General features: G+C 35.0%; 1 protein-coding gene across 3 annotated transcripts; it reads right to left on the reverse strand.

The window, feature by feature from the left end:
• Window positions 1–3,690: 3,690 nt before the first annotated feature.
• On the reverse strand, window positions 3,691–17,821 carry LOC107867634 (probable aldo-keto reductase 2). 3 transcript variants are annotated; one of them, XM_016713966.2, is made up of 6 exons: window positions 17,473–17,821; window positions 16,056–16,253; window positions 5,751–5,923; window positions 5,576–5,678; window positions 4,279–4,429; window positions 3,691–4,215 (listed from the first exon to the last, which is right to left on the reverse strand). In XM_016713966.2, the coding sequence occupies exons 1-6, from the start codon at window positions 17,695–17,697 to the stop codon at window positions 4,028–4,030; spliced, it is 1,038 nt and encodes a 345-aa protein (XP_016569452.2). In that variant the 5' UTR covers window positions 17,698–17,821; the 3' UTR covers window positions 3,691–4,027. The 3 variants fall into 3 exon arrangements, with proteins under 3 accessions (XP_016569452.2, XP_016569451.2, XP_016569450.2); XM_016713965.2 differs by having other exon boundaries at window positions 3,691–4,218; XM_016713964.2 differs by having other exon boundaries at window positions 3,691–4,429.
• Between the last annotated feature and the right edge of the window lie 252 nt (window positions 17,822–18,073).

Here is an 18,073-nt window from a genome sequence, read left to right on the forward strand (position 1 = left end):
TTTTCAAGTTCAAGTCACAAAGATTCGAATCAAGATTCTAGAGAAATTGCATTTTTCACTTGTATTTTTGTTTTGATTGTGTTATTCATGTGGATGTAAAAAGCAGAAATCGTGAACCAAAAACTCGAGGGAATCTCACTCGATGTCTAACTCATTCTCTCACCATGTTATCTTTGAACTACTCGTGACCTGATTCCCTTATAACTCGGGATAGGTATGAAATCCAAAACTAGGACTCAGTCACATTTTTTCTTTTATTTAATTTTATTTTATCCTTACCTTTCAAGTAATCGGAGGGTCAGAAATCATATCTTGTTCACTTCTTTTTATGAAAATCTTCGAGATTCCACACAAAGAAGGGCAAAAATGTAGACACGCGATTTTTTATCCTCCTCGAATTTTAATTTATTTTCCGATATTAAATATTTATATTTGATTCATATTTTATTTTTAATAAATTTTTAGTCCAAAAATAAATAAATAAATAAATAAATAAAGTTAATTTTGAGATATTTTATTTTAAAAAAAATACAAAAATTCAAAAAATATTTTCCTTTTTAAAATTTTAAAAAAATAAGCTAGTAGTTTTAGTACTATCTCAATTATATTTATTTAAAGCTATTTATAAATTTTTATTGTATTTTTTTAAAATATAAAAATTAATTAGTTATATTTATAATATTTATTATTATTATTATTATTCTATTATTTTATTTATTTATTTATTATTTATTTATATTTATTATTATTAATAGACAAAAAAAGAATTTTATTTTTAAAATTTAAATTCTCTTCCTCTTATCTGAAGTAACTGTTCCCCCAACTCCCCTCCCCCCCTCTCCAAGAATCCTTCTACTTAAAAGACTACCTCAACTCCCAAAAAAAGTGAAGTACATTCTATTATCAGACACTACAACATCATATAAAAGAAAAACTAAAAAGAAAATTAGAAAAAGAGAGCAACAGAGAAAAAGAAAATCAGAGTTTCTTGTTTCATCATAGGTTCTATTCAATCGTGAATTATTTGTTTTTATAAACTTTATTATGAACAAGCATGAATGAAAAATGTTTAAGTAAAGATTATGCATTATTCGGTGTATGTAGTTGATTGATTACATAAGTTTTCTATTATTATATGTTATACTATCAAATTACTTGATATTTATATATTTGTACTGTGTTGGATATAAAAATACTGCATATAATACTATTCAGTTTAAAAAAACAGTAGAACAAAGTGGATATAAATAAATACTGTACAGACTATTTACATACGCTGTAATATTTATAATACAATACATCCAACACATTATACATACTACAAACTGTGTTTTTTTTTTTACACTCACTGCACACTGGTATACACATAGCCACTCACATAAATCAGCAGAAACACTACGTATGTGAGAAGGGAAAAGGAAAAGATTTGGTCGGAGAAAATAAAGGAAGAGTGATCAGAGAGGAACAAAATTGTAGAAACTGAAAAAAATAATTGAGAGAAAGATCGAAAAATCGATTGAAAAAGAGAGAAAATTGGCCAGAAAACGGGACTGTCATCCCTCTTTTTTCTTTTCCCATCTCCCTCACCGGAGCGTCGGCCCTCTCCCTCCGTTTCTCCATTCCGACGAACCGGCCATCATGGTTGAGCAACTTGCCGCCGGCGATACCTCCAACGGCGGAAACGCCAACGCGGGCCACCCCATAACTGCGCTGCTATCGCTCTCCTCTCCGACTAATTCTTCACCGAATTCGCGCCACCAACGCCGACGACCCGTCGCTAGCCCTGCCCCTTTTCCGGTGTTGCTCCATCAGCCGGCCAACACCATCGCCATCCCTCTCCCTTTCCCGTCATTGCTCCAACAGCCTCCACTGCTGCCATAAACGTTGAAAGTAGAGAGAATTAAAAAAATTTGAAATACTGAATATGTACGTGAAAGAGAAGATATTTTATATTTCTTTTTATTATTATTATTTTTTGGATAAATACCCATGTCTCCATATTTGTGTATAATATAAAATTATTTTTATTTAATAACTAGTAAAAAATGAAATCTAAATAAATTTGATACTAATAAAATTTATTATTATTTATATTTTGCTTGTATATTTTAAGTTGTTTATTTTTATTTATTTTTTAATTTTGAAGAATTTATGTTCGAATAATATTTCAAGGATTTGTGTTTGATTTGTCTTATAATATATGATTTAAGTTTATTTAATTTAAGGAAATTAAATTTTGGAGATAATATTAAATTTAGCACAATATAATAGATTTGTATGTTTTATTTGTTTTATTATTTTATTAATAAAACTTAATAATTATTTGTTGATTTAATTAATTGTGTTAAATGAATTTTGCTTTAGTTTATTATTAAGAAGCTAGGTAAATCTTAGATACGTTTAAAAATATGCATCTCAATTAAGAATGTGGCTAGACATCTTTCCGAGACCTTTTAAATTCAAGGGTGCAATGATGCACCTTGATAAATATTTTTCTAAAAATAACTTTTCTCTGATTTATTTAAATAAGATAATAGACAAATTTTAGATATTAAAAATGAGCAAACCTGGTCTACGGTCTTTTGTCTTGAGCCGGGAGTCTATCGGAAACAACCTCTCTACTCCTTCGGGGGTAGTGGTATGGACTGTATACATTTTACCCTCCCCAGATCTCACTATGTGGGAATCTACTGGGTTTGTTGTTGTTGTAAAAATGAGCAAACCTAGGCACTTAACATAATTTAACAAAATAGTTTTAAGTATAAGTCAATAAAAGCGACCGTGCTGGAACCACAGGACTCGAGGGGTATTTCATACCTTCCCCTCGGTTAACAAAATTTCTTACCCGGTCTTTTATTTTCGCAGATCAATAAAGAGTCATTTCTTTTTTATTAGGGATTCAAAAGGTGACTTGGAACGCCATAACTCGATTCCAAGTGGCGACTCTAAAAATAAATAAATTAATCCCTATTCAAAACCGTCACTTTAATTGGAAAAAACTTTCGACTCGGTCCTCGAGCGAAAAAAGAGTGTGACAAATTTTATAAAAATAAAATATATATGAAATAATATATAATAACATTAAATGACGTGGACGAATCAAACCGCGCTGGTCCAACAACACGCAACCTTGACTTCATTTAAGCTTCGCGAGGTTTAATTTAATACACTTTAAAGTTGTTAAGGGGTATATAATTACTCATAAAATTAAGGGTCTAAAGTAAATTATGCAGACAAGTTTAGAGGTGAAATGATGTATTTTCTCATAAATAAGCATGGTCATAATCTCTATGGCCATCTCGATGGATCTACTCATGCCCCTTCTCCCACGCCATCTCAAAACTAGCAAGATATCTAGTGAAGGGGTTTTGCTCAATGGATCAAACTTAGATTCAATTACAACGGTATGCCCGATAACAATAAATTTTCATTGAGCAAGCTATCTAGATGTACAATAATACCTTTGATGATCATCAAAGGTTTGCCCGATAACAAAAGTTTTCATCACAAATACAAGGATGACTCAATTACAATTGACAAAGATATGCACTAGCAAAATAACTAGAGACAACATTCTGACCTCATTAAGATTTTTTCAAGTTTTATGAAATTTTAACAATTTCAACAATACATCATTGATACTGCATGTTACACCTCTGTTTAGATTTCCCCCCATGAAATTCACAAAAGTTCCAGAAATCCGTCAGTCGATAAGTTTAACTACGCAAAACAGTACAAAATTGAGTTTCTTGTCTGGCCTCGCAACCAAAAAAGCTCTCCATGAATAGAGTTTGAGTACCATGGGAAAAAGGGGGAAAAAAAAAAGCAAAAGGAGAAACAAGCCTCCATTCCAATGGATTCACAAGTATATACTTGTAGGTAGACTAATGATAGTCTAACAAAATACATTGTGCACACTGTGTATACATTTGTCCAGAACATTGTAGATTTGGAAATTCTAGTGCGTTATTTCTCCGGCTAGAAAGAATAGTTGAACTACCATTGACCCCGGTGGCCGGTGAAAACTTTACTTTGAATTAGACTTGGGTTTTAACATGGCTTCTTCCAAAGCAAGACAAGATGGCATCCCTCGTTCATATTTCCAGGAAGACAATAGTGGAGTCTCCGAATTTATCCAAGTCGCCCACATGAATGCATGCCTATCACCTTTGACGATATCTTCGGCAGCACAGGACTCCAACTTCAACATCTCACCTGCTGTGAGTTTTACAGATAAGGCTTCAATATTTTCGTTAAGGTTCTCAATCTTGGTGGTACCTGGTATGGGACAAATGTCAACTCCATTGTGAAGAATCCAAGCCAATGCAAGTTGTGATGTTGTGCATCCTTTTATTGATGCTACTTCCTTGAACTGCTCGAATATTTGTTTGTTGTGCTCAAAATTTTCAGGCTTGAACCTTGGTATATTCTGGAAAAATAAATGATAAAAGCAACATAAATAATAGGCTTGAATGGTTGGATCTTGAAAATGATCCCATGGCTGAATGACTTTTACAAACTACAGTATCCTCGAATAGCAAAATGGCTCAAGGGATACACTCTTTGTGCAATGACTAAATATTAATCCCTCCCGATCAAAAAGAATTGCATCCCTATTATCAATGGAGTCAACAAGCTTTTATTTGAATGATTTGTTTAAATATTTTTCAAAATATCGAGTAATACAGAATTATGATTTATAGTACTCTATTGCAACAAAAAAGGAATAGCTATCACTAGCATTCAAGGATGTGGCCTAGTTGTCAATGGACTGCGCTGAGAAACATAAGGTCTCAAGTTCAAATAATTAACACTAGGTGATTCTTCCGATCTGTCTAAGCCTTGGTGGATACTACTGGATAGAGTTACCCAGTACATGTGAGTCGAATAGTTTTTTCTTTGATGACAACTTCTTTTAACAACTCTACTATTGTATCTTTCAAGTTACAACTTATAACTAATGTGATTTCTAGTAAAGTTTCTACAATTTAAAAATACAAAAAAGTTTTCACTAATGTCCATATTTACACAAAAATTTGGATGTGTTGACCATGACACTGTGACCAGCCATTCTTTCTGGGATAAGGGTACTCTTTTTTACTCTCTAAGCATATCTATTTATATAAAGAAAACAAAAAATAGTTTTCTTTTATGATGCCCAAATTTGCACTTTTGGTTAAGACTCATTTATCTTGTATTCAGATCACCTAATTCATTTTCGCATGGAGGGAGTACGTGTTTCATAAGCTTAATTCATCAATACTGGATAGATCTCATTAAGATCAGTGGTAGACTGGTCGAGCTAAGTCAATTTTTAAGGCATTGATTTAGAGTAGGACGCATTACCACCTCACATTAAAAGAATATAAAGCATATGCTCGAGCACTACCTTATAAAATATTGAATCCTAAACATAGCCATTCATATATAGACTTTAAGACAAGGAAAGACACAAAGTTGATGCTAAAGTTCAGCTCTCCCAAGCAGATTTGACACATGTTACAGCATTTAAGTTTAAAGAAAATGCAAATGATGATTAATTGAGATCAAAGACAGTGAAACTAACTCGACCAACCTTGCGGAAGTCTCCCTCGGCCAAGCTCTCTATCAACTCTGGACCTGCTGAGAAGAATCCTCGTCCAAGAGGACTATATGGGACAATCCCAATTCCTAATTCTCTGAAAAGGGCATTTACTCAGAAGAACCTTCATATTATTTGAAAGAATGAACTCCAATAAGAGACAGATTACCTGCAAGTAGGAACTATTTCTTCCTCCAGATCTCGTGTCCACAAAGACCATTCCATCTGAACAGCTGTTATTGGATGCACTGTGTGTGCCCTTCTGATTGTTGCTGCACAAGCCTCAGATAAACCTATATATTTGATTTTACCCTCTTCAACCAATTTCTTCAGTTCTCCTATCTACACACTATAACACAAAATATAATAACAAAAAAAAAAGCAAAAATGACAAGCACAATCAACACAACGTCTAGTTATACCACTTTATGTCATATAAGGCATCAGGATACTCCATTGTCTGGGGTGTGAGGTAGAAGCCCAGATATGATCATACGGTTTTGGCCAAAAAATTCACTAAGTACGTACATATGTTAAATTTAGAACCCAGATATTAGCACCTGAAATCGTTGAACTAAAATTCAGAACCCACAAATTTGAAATCCTAGCTCCGCCTATGCCATTGTTCAAATGTTGATTCTTCTATTTGACGAGAGTATCATCTTTATTAGTACTCTTTCCTCCATCCTCCCATTTCCTCCCTATGTTTACATTACTTGTTGATAGTAAATTAAGGTTAACTTCGTCCCAATGATGCTTTCAAAAATGATAGTTACAAACAATTATGCATCTTCTTTTCCTTTAAATTGTCTATTGTCAAAATAATATCTCACACTACACACTATACAAAAAACTTCACCTTCTTTAGAGCCCTGAACTCCACAATGATTTCCGTACAGGTCTCAGCTGATCTTTGTTATACAGTTGACTAATGAGATTTCACCGTAAAGCATATCTTTGGTGAAAGAGTGTCGAGCGGAGTTAGTGTGATGTAAAGAGAAGAAATTTTCCTTCTGAAACAGCATGTAGGACTATAGGTTGATTTTTAGATTGAATTCCACGGGAAAGGGGCCAAAACCGGATATTTTGGGAGAAACTATGAAGTTATAGCTGCATAGATAAATATTTCATTTCTTCTTATTTTGCAAAGAATCATGTCCAGTATGGAAATTTTCTCCTGTTAGAATATGAGTAGGAATCGGAATAGCATATAAAATCCTACTTGGAAAAAGATTGTAATGTAGTGTCCTATTAGGAAAAGAATTGGAATAAATTGTCAATAAATAGGGCCTCAATGTAATAATGTAGTTACAACAATTCAATAATATTTTTCTCTTATATTTCTCACATGGTATCAAAGCTTCCACGATCTTGGTAAAGAATCAAAGAGTTTCCACTGCCGGTGGGCGGCTATAATCCATATATGCCGCCCGTCTGTCCAATGATTATGTTAGCAAAAGTTGGGTCACTGACTCCTGTGCATCTGTCCGGTGACTCCTCAGATTTAATTTACATAGTTCCGTACGTCTTTTCGGTGACTCCTCAGATCTTTTTCAGTAGGGTCGTGCCATTATTCCGACCCTGCCCATATAATTTCTCTTTTCTAGTAGGATCTTGCCGTCATTCCGACCCTACTCCTATAATTTCTATTTCTCAATAGGGTCATGCCATCATTCCGACCCTACACATATTTCTCTTTTTCAGTAGGGTCGTGTCATCATACCAACCCTACCCATATACTTTTTTTTTCTCAGATTGTAGTCACTTTTCAGCAATCAAATCTAATAATCCGGCGTGTGAGCATGTTTCAGCTAAGTTTCCGGTAGGGGTGGGCGTTCGGTCGGTTCGGTTTATCGATTTTCGGATTGACAAAAATGACATCCGTAACCAAACCGAAATAAATTCGGTTTGGTTCGGTTTTTACAAATTTGGTTCGGTTATTTCGAATTTTTATCTGGTTTGAAATATTAATGTAGTTAGCCTCTTTTTTTCATAATTGAGCATTTAAAATTGATGGGCTTTTTAAGAAAAAATATTTTTTTCAAACTTGTTTTTCATTCCCAAATATAAATAGCTATAAATAACTCAATATGGACGAAACGAAATGAAATAATCATAAGCTTAACATAATACATAACGTCATTAATCATTACATATAATATAACCTTGCATAAATAGTCTACAAACAACACAAAACTCACAAAAATAGTCCATGAAACAACATACTTTCTGCATAAATAGTCCATAAAACTGTCCAAAGTCACCAAAATAGTCCATAAAATATTTGAGTTACTAAAACAATCCATAAACAGCCTACGGCGTATGTGAATTTATTGTTAATTGTGAATGTGAATTATATATATATATATATATATATATATATATATATATATAATTTATTTATTTATAAATTTTTGGTTTTTCGGTTTATTTTAAAAAAAAACGAAATCCGAACCGAAAAACCGAAACCAAAATTAAATTTTGGTTTAACCAAAATATGCCCACCCCTAGTTTCCGGTGAATTTTATGTTCAAGATCTACTCGTCTCTTGATTTCGAGATGACCCGTATATTTTATACCAGTTTTCAGCACTTTTCCAGCGACACATCGACTTTACGGCAATATTTACTACTTTTCGGATCATTTTTCCAGTTTGTTCCGTTTCAATTGAGGTCTCCCAGACGTCCAAAGTATTATTTCCACAATATATTCGGGTATGCAGAATCTGTATAGCAGAACAATAATTTCATCAGGTTCAAGTTTATAAACAAGAACACAATGAAAAATATCAATACCCTCAACACAAGATCAAATGATCTTTCCAAGAGGTGTATTTATTTTTTCAGAAATAATAGATGAAGTAGAAATGAATAAGGCCAAGTAGTCCGAATTCACGGAGTTTCCTTAAGGAAATAATTTCCCTCACTGTACCCGAGGTTGTGGAATTTTTCCTTCCACGATAAAATGGCCTTCAATCCGACTATAGCAGTACCTCAAATAGGTTGATTCTACGAACGCACTGAACGATTCAATGATCACACAGAATAGTTTTTTCAAGAGAAAAAGAAGAGTTTATAATCTGAAATTTCTGTAATTTGTATCTCTAACCTGTGGATGAAAACCAGGTTATTTATAGCCACAAGATACCTTTTTGTAAAGGAGGCAATGGTTTACTCCAAAGGTTGCACCTTTTGCTGTAAGTTCATGTCTGTTCATCAAAGATTGCATCCTTTCCTGAACAGTCATATCTTTCCATGAATCAGTGTGTCTTTTGCTGAATGGTTGCATCTTTTTGTTCAACCAGTACATCAGTTCAGTTAAAAAGCAGAAAACAGTGCATCAGTTCTGAAGCAATGCAAAATTTCCGAAGCAGTGCAACTGTTCTGCATCACTGTTCACGTAAAACAGTAGCATCAGTTCATGCGTCACTGTTACTGCATGCATATATACATACGTAAATGGAGGATTAAACACAGAAAATATTTACTGCGTTTTCTCTTGGCGTTGTTCGGAATTCAAATAAAGTTTGTCCAAAAAGATAGATCTCATCGATTGATCATTTGACAAATCCAAATCCAAATCCAAATCCGAGGCCGAGCCGAGCCACGACGACGGCGCGAGGCATCTCTATTTTCTTGCCTCACTTATCCATGTGGAAGTGTGTTTCACAATATAAACACTTTAAAATTCTCTTCTTCCACCAATGTGGGAGAAAGAATAAACTTTCCAATTTTTGAGTACACTTTCCATTTTGGTGTAAAATCAATTTTCCTTTTCTACTTGATTTCTCCATTTTCCATTCAACACACATATAGAACCCAACAATCCCCCACATGAATGGGAATGGCTATTTTTCGTAAAACTTTTACGGACAAGTATGTGATCATCAAGCAAAGACTGATTGCATCTGGATAAGTGGGTTTCCCTTTGAACTTTCCTAGTGAACATGCATCGGATGCACTCGGTCAATCAGTAGATTTGATATCTTTGAACCGTCGAGAGTTAATGTACACCTAGACAACACATGTCACACAACCAACCTTTTACCGTTTATGGTTCTTACGGTTTTGTTCTTTTCAGCCATGAACACGTCCCGGTTTCATGAGAGCTTAGAGAATAGGCCTTTACTAACATTCTCTTTGAAGCGGCTTCCACTTCGCCCTCGCATAGGTGATTTCTAAACGTTCAATCCTGTAGATTAAACTATTTGGTCAAATCTGCCAAATTTAGATAATCATTAAAAGACTTTTCACCTTAAGTCTTATCCTAGTTTACTATACATTGTCTACATCATGAGAATGGGTTGGGTAATTGACAATGTAGAAACCTGTCAGACACAACTTTGTTTGATCTCCTTGAACCTAGCTCTTGGGATCTCCAGTCTGCTAGATAGAGTTACCGCCATGCTGACTTGTCCTAGGCCTTAAACTCATTCCCTTGGATGTCCTTTCTACTCCTTCTCTATATAGGCCTTTTGTAAGTGGATCAGACGCATTATCCTTTGACTTTACATAGTCTACAGTGATAATTCCACTAGAGAGAAGTTCTCTAACGGTATTAAGTCTTCGTCTTATATGACGAGATTTACCGTTGTACATCATGCTCCCTGCCCTACCTATTGTCGTTTGGATATCACAGTGTATACATACTGGTGCCACTGGCTTGGGCCAATATGGAATATCTTCCAAGAAATTCTGGAGCCATTCTGCTTCTTCGCCGGCTTTATCTAATGCGATAAATTCAGATTCCATTGTAGAGCGAGCAATACACATCTGTTTGGATGATTTTCAAGAGACTGCTCCTCTACCGATAGTAAATACATATCCACTTCTGGATTTTACTTCGTTTGATCCGGTGATCTAATTTGCATCACTATATCCTTCAAGTACCGCAGGATATTTATTATAATGCAAAGCATAATTTTGAGTGTATTTAAGATACCCCAAAACTCTTTTCATTGCCATCCAATGAGTTTTGTTGGGATTACTCGTGTACCGACTCAATTTACTGATAGCGCATGCTATGTCTGGTCGTGTACAGTTCATTATATACATTAAACATCCCAATACTCTTGCGTACTCCAATTGAGAGTAACTTTCACCTTCATTATTTCGAAGTGCAAAGCTCGCATCCAATGGAGTCTTGGCAATACCGAATTCCATATACTTGAACTTGTCAAGTACCTTTTCGATATAATGAGACTGTGACAATGCCAACCCTTGTGGAGTTCGATGGATTCTTATACCTAAGATCACATCTGCAACTCCAAAGTCCATCATATCAAACTTGCTCTCGAGCATTTGTTTTGTTGCATTTATGTCAGAAATGTCTCTACTGATGATCAACATATCATCCACATATAAACATACAATGACTTGGTGATTTGGAGTGTCTTTAATATAAACACATTTATCACATTCATTTATTTTGAATCCGTTTGCCAACATGGTTTGGTCAAACTTCGCATGTCATTGTTTTGGTGCTTGCTTTAGTCCATATAACGATTTGATAAGTTTACACACCTTGTTTTCCTTTCCTGGAACCACAAAACCCTCAGGTTGTTCCATGTATATTTCTTCCTCCAAATCTCCATTTAGGAATGCGGTTTTCACATCCATTTGATGGATTTGAAGGTCATATACCGCCGCCAAGGCAACTAACATTCGAATCGAGGTTATCCTTGTTACTGGCAAGTATGTATCAAAGTAATCAAGGCCTTCCTTCTGTTTGAAGCCTTTTACTACAAGTCTTGCCTTGTATTTGTCAATAGTACCATCCGCTTTCATTTTTCTTTTAAAGATCCATTTAGAACCTAAAGGTTTATTTCCGAGAGGAAGGTCAACCAATTCCCATGTATGGTTGCTTAAGATTGAATCTATCTCACTATTGACTGCCTCTTTCCAAAAGGATGAGTCTGACGACGACATTGCTTCTTTAAACGTTTGAGGCTCATTTTCTAAGAGAAATGTTACAAAATTCGATCAAAATGAAGTTGACATTCTTTGACGTGTACTACGTCTTGGATTTTCTTCATTATGTACATTCTCATTTGGTTCATCTCGAGGTCGTTTAGATCCTCCACTAGACTGTTCATGTCTAAGTTTATACGGGTAAATGTTTTCAAGGAATTCAGCATTGTCTGATTCAATTACCGTATTTTCACTAATATCCGGATGTTCGGATTTATGAACCAAAAATCGACATGCTTTACTACTTTTAGCATATCCTATGAACATACAGTCCACCGTTTTAGGTCCTATCTTAACCTTTTTAGGTATAGGAACTTGCACCTTCGCTAGACACCCCCACACTTTGAAATATTTCAAGTTAGGTTTCCTTCCTTTCCATTTTTCGTAAGGAATTGATTGTGTCTTATTATGGGGAACTCTGTTGAGTATACGATTGGCCGTAAGGATAGCCTCCCCCATAAGTTTTGCGGTAAACCAAAACTTATAAGTAAGGCATTCATCATTTCCTTCAAAGTTCGGTTTTTTCTTTCCGCAATTCCATTAGATTGAGGTGAATATGGGGCCGTAGTTTGATGGATTATTCCATTCTCTACACATATTTGCGCAAAGGGAGATTCATATTCTCCGCCCCTATCACTTCTTATCATTTTGATCTTTTTGTCTAACTAATTTTCAACTTCAGTTTTATATTGCCTAAATGCATCTATTACTTCATCCTTACTACTTAGAAAGTAGACATAACAAAATCTAGTGCAATCGTCAATAAAAGTTATGAAATACTTTTTCCCACCACGTGACGGTGTTGACTTCATATCACAAATGTCAGTGTGTATTAAGTCTAAGGGATTGGAATTCCTTTCAACGGACTTATAAGGATGCTTCGCATACTTCGATTCCACACACGTTTGACACTTAGATTTATTGCACTCAAAGTTTGGCAAAACTTCTAAGTTAATAGTTTTCATAACGTTTTGTAATTAACATAGCCTAAACGTTCATGCCATAAATCATAAGACTCAAGCAAATAAGACGAATTCAAACTTTTATTTATTTCAACAGTCATGACATTCATCTTATAAAGGTCTTCAGTCAGATAGCCTTTTCCTACATACATTTCTCCTTTGCTAATTACAATTTTCCCAGAAACGGTTACACATTTGAATCCGTTCTTATCTAGGAGTGAAACAGAAATTAAATTCCTACGTAACTTCGAAACATATAACACATTGTTCAACGTCAAGACCTTGCCGAAAGTTATCTTTAAGCAAATTTTTCCTGTTCCCTCCACCTTAGCAGTAGCGGAGTTGGCCATGTAGAGCATTTCTTCTGCTTGAGCCAGAGCAAATGACGAGAACAACTCTTTGTTTGCGCAAACATGGCGTGTGGCAGCCGAATCCATCCACCATTCGCGTGGATTCCCCACCAAGTTGCATTCCGTGAACATAGCACACAGATCATCATATTTTTTGTTGGACTCAATCATATTCGCTTGGTCCTTTTTCTTGCCTTTCTTCGGGGATCGACAATCCGTGCACTTATGGCCAATCTTGCCACAGTTGAAGCATTTTCCCTTGAATTTTTTTTTGGGTTGATTGCTTCCTTATTCAGCTTTCTTTCTCTTCTTAGAATTGTTTCGATCATCTTCTATACTATGTGCTCCATTAATTGTAGAATTTCCCTTTGACCTTTTTTCGGCAGCTTTATTGTCCTCTTCAATACGGAGTCGGACGATAAGATCTTCAACGGTCATCTCCTTGCATTTATGCTTTAAGTAGTTTTTGAAGTCTTTCCACAACGGTGGTAGCTTCTCAACTATCGCTGCTACTTGGAAAGCACCATTCACAATTAAACCTTCTGCTAGGAGATCATGTATGATGACTTGCAACTCCTGTACTTGAGAGACAACAGATTTGCTATCTATCATTTGGAAATCCAGGAACCGTGCAACAAGGAATTTCTTAATTCCCGCATCCTCCGTTTTATATTTCCGTTCAAGTGCCCCCCACAGTTTCTTTGATGTTTTGGTTCCACTATAGACATGTAGAGGTCGTCTTGGAGACCACTCAGAATATAGTTCCTGCAAAGAAAGTTCGAATGTTTTCAAGCTTCTACAATAACGAAGCGGTCTTTGTCCGAGGTTCCCTCGGGCACCTCAGGAGCGTCTTAGCTAGTGAACCATTGTAGACATAAAGTGGTGAGGTAAAAGAACATCTTTTGCTGCCACCGCTTAAACTCAATGCCCAAAAATTTTCCGGGCTTCTCCGCTGGTGCCATTGTTAGCGGAGCATTTGTGCGGCTTGATGAAGCAATATTGTTTGCCCTCACAGTCGTAGCCATGTCATGCATTTAACTTTCAGTTGTCATGTTTCCTGTCACCACAAGACAGAAAAATTTAGTATTTTTCAGAATACTATTTATAAAGTTAAATCACTTGAAACTCTTCTTCTTGTTTCTAGTTAGCGATGAAGTTTTTATTACTTCGAATCGTCAATTGAGTGAACCTTAACTTGTGATGAAGATTTTATGTTCTAATCACTAGTTAAATTCAAGCGGAGTAGAAAGCTTAAGCTTTAATCTCCAAAAACAAGTAATACAGATTTTGTAAACGTTATTTTCTTAAGATTGTTATTTCCACAATATATTCGGGTATGCAGAATCTGTATAGCGGAACAACAATTTCATCTAGTTCAAGTTTATAAACAAGAACACAATGAAGAATATCAATACCCTCAACACAAGATCAAAATGATCTTTCCAAGAGGTGTATTTATTTTTCCAAAAATAATAGATGAAGTAGAAATGAATAAGGCCAAGTCATCCGAATTCACGGAGTTTCCTTAAGGAAATAATTCCCCTTACTGTACCCGAGGTTGTGGAATTTTTCCTCTAAGGATAAAATGGCCTTCAATCCGACTATAGCGGTACCTCAAATAGGCGGATTCTACGAACGCACTGAACGATTTAATGATCACTCAGAATAGTTTTTTCAAGAGAAGAAGAGTTTATAATCTGAAATTTCAGTAATTTCTATCTCTAACCTGTGGATGAAAACCAGGTTATTTATAGCCACAAGATGCCTTTTTAGAAAGGAGGCAATGGTTCACTCCAAAGGTTGCACCTTTTGCTGTAAGTTCATGTCTGTTCATCAAAGATTGCATCCTTTCCTGAACAATCATATCTTTCCATGAATCAGTGTGTCTTTTGCTGAATGGTTGCATCTGTTTGTTCAACCAGTACATCAGTTTAGTTAAAAAGCAGAAAACAGTGCATCAGTTCTGAAGCAATGCAACATTTCCGAAGCAGTGCAACTGTTCTGCGTCATTGTTCACGTAAAACAATAGCATTAGTTCCTGCGTCACTTTTACTGCATGCATATATACATACGTAAATGGAGGATTAAACACAGAAAATATTTACTGCGTTTTCTCTTGGCGTTGTTCGGAATTCAAATAAAGTTTGTCCAAAAAAATAGATCTCATCGATCGATCATTTGACAAATCCAAATCCAAATCAATCCGAGGCCGAGCCGAGCGAGCGACGACGGCGCGAGGCATCTCTATTTTCTTGCCTCACTTATCCACGTGGAAGTGTGTTTCACAATATAAACACTTTAAAGTTCTCTTCTTCCACCAATGTGGGAGAAAGAGTAAACTTTTCAATTTTTGAGTACACTTTCCATTTTGGTGTAAACTCAATTTTCCTCTTCCACTTGATTTCTCCATTTTCCATTCAACACACATATAGAACCCAACACAAAGTAGTCCTTATCAGTTTTCTTGCAGATATCTTCACCAAGTCCCTCTCCGATTCTCATATTAGTTACATCCATAACAAGCTTGGTACATATGTCTTCTATGCATCACTTTGAGGGGGAGTGTTAGAATATGAGTAGGAATAGGACTAGAAATAGCATATAAAATCCTACTTGGAAAAGGATTGTAAGGTAGTGTCCTATTAGGAAAAGAATTGGAATATATTGTTTATAAATAGGGCCTCAATGTAATAATATAGTTACAACAATTCAAAAATATTTTTCTTTTATATTTCTCACATCTAACTTATGCGAGAATTTTTCCTTTTGCTAAGTGAAATTTAATATCACACAAATTTCAAGGCATTGGCTTATCCTACCAGAATACGGAAAATTTCAAATAGCATGAGATTCAACTCCCATCTTTTTTGTACACCATTTTTTTCTGTACTGTCGGTATAACATAAGCCTGGCTCTGACTATAGCATGTGGATTGACAATGCAAAAAGTGCATCAGAAAGATCTTCATGTACATATAGCATAAGATTCAATCATTGCATTTTCTTAAAAGACTAGAAGATTTCTGTTGTTTCCACATGCTCAATAGTAAATGCATAATCAGATGGAATCGCCTTTTATCCAAGTGATCAACTGGTTATCATTCTCTCTTTACACAAATCACACAATCCAACTATTTGCTAGAATTCCTCGAATATAATAAATGAATAGAAAGACTGGAATTAAGATGTCAAACCGTGATTTCAATAGGCACTCGGGTATCAATTCGATGAACATAATAAAGATCGATGCAGTCAATGTCCAGTCGCTTCAAGCTAGATTCACAACAAGCTCTTACATACTCTGGTTCACCACGAATGTCCATTTTCCCATTTTTGAAACTTATGCCAAACTTGGAAGCTATTTGTACTTTTTCTCTCATTCCTTTGATGGCCTACACAAATCAGATTTATAATGCATATATTTAACTTCTATCAGCATATACAACAACAACAACAACAACAAACCCAGTGTATTCCCACCTAGTGGGGTCTGGGGGGGTAAGATGTACGCAGTCCATACCTCTACCTCTGATGAAGTAGAAAAGCTGTTAACTTCTATCAGCATATATACTATTGAAAATACAAATAAGTAATCTGATGAGAAGGAAACTAATATATTTTCCTCAATTAAAGTTGGACAAAATGTTTATTAGACTTCAAACTACAGAAAATGTTGTTGTTTAACACAAGAACAAAAAGAAATCCATTCTGAATCCATTTCCTCACCATTTAAATCTGAAAACTATTGGAAACAGTATAAAAGAAATATGTCAAGAATTCTTTTGATTTTCTGTTTTATATATTGGTGTATTGGTCTGTATGTTGTAAGAGAGTATACTTTGTCATCCTTTCTTTCGCATATTGTCTTGTCTTCTTCCCTCTAGTTGTTTTCCATTTTATAGAATTGTTTTTTTAATGCTTTAACTTGAGCCGGGGTCTATCAGAAACAGTCTCTCTACCCCCCACAAGGTAGTGGTAAGATCTATGTACACACTACCCTCCCCAAACCCCACTTGTGGGATTATACTGGGTATGTTGTTGTTATTACTCCCTCAGCCAGGGTCGGACGTAGCGTTATGGCGCCAGGTCCATCTGAACCCCAAGTTTTGGAGCATAAATTTATGTGAAAAAAATAATTAAAAATGCAACAAATGGTTGATCCAAACCAATAATCTTATAAATATAATGGTTCTATGCTAAGAATGTTAAAAGTTGAATACATAGAGTTTAAATCGTGGATGTGTCTCCGTCCTCAGCTCACTTTAGTCAAATTAATCAATTTAAATGGTGACATTTTACCTGACTTCTTAAAAAAAAAAAAAAAATAGGAAAACAATACAAACTAATTAAACTAGAATCAAAGCACGTTATCAAATAAAGTCTTGCAACATTGCAAAAAGAGAAAAAAGCATGCTTAGTTCGTTGATCGCATTTACTTATCAAGAAAAAAAAATGATAGTAATTTGTATTTTGAATTACAAAATGGACATAGAAAGAATTAATTAATTTGAGAATTATGAATGTTGAAGCATACTGAAAGTCCAAAACAGAAGGTACAACAGGTTTAGCAAGAGGTACAGCAAATTAAAGAAGTAATTGCTACATTTTTACCTTGCCAATGAGAAGTTCATTAGTATGGGGTCCATATTGATCGGAGGTGTCAAGGAAGGTGACGCCTTTATCAATGGCGTGTTTGATGAGGTTGATCATTTCGGGCTCGGCCTTGGGCGGGCCGTGATTGGTAGACATGCCCCTACAGCCCAGCCCGATTCTAGAAACTTCTAGACCTAGTGAACCTAGCTTGACCTTCGGAACCTCACTCACCGGCGTTGACATTTTCTCCGGCGAATATCCGTCTGAACAGTGAAGATATTTTGACCAAAGTTTGACTAGCAGGTGTTGACTATTTGATTTGAGTTGGTCCAACCCAATACTCCGCTCATTCCTAAACACTTCCTCAGTTTTTACTTATCATTATTTTAAAATATATTTTTCCATCATTTTCATACGAAAAAAATTACAATTTATTTCACTTTAAATCATCTAAATTTTAAATATAAAATACATAATTATATATTTTAAAATATTAATTAAAATTAATATAATTTTAAAAAAATAAAATAATAATAAATAAAAACGAACAGAAGGAGTAAGTGATTTTTAGTCTTAATCAATAAGATGCTAATACTAATATTCTTTCAATTTTATCCCA

Source organism: Capsicum annuum, chromosome 4, assembly GCF_002878395.1.
Source record: "Capsicum annuum cultivar UCD-10X-F1 chromosome 4, UCD10Xv1.1, whole genome shotgun sequence".
Lineage (NCBI taxonomy): Eukaryota > Viridiplantae > Streptophyta > Magnoliopsida > Solanales > Solanaceae > Capsicum > Capsicum annuum.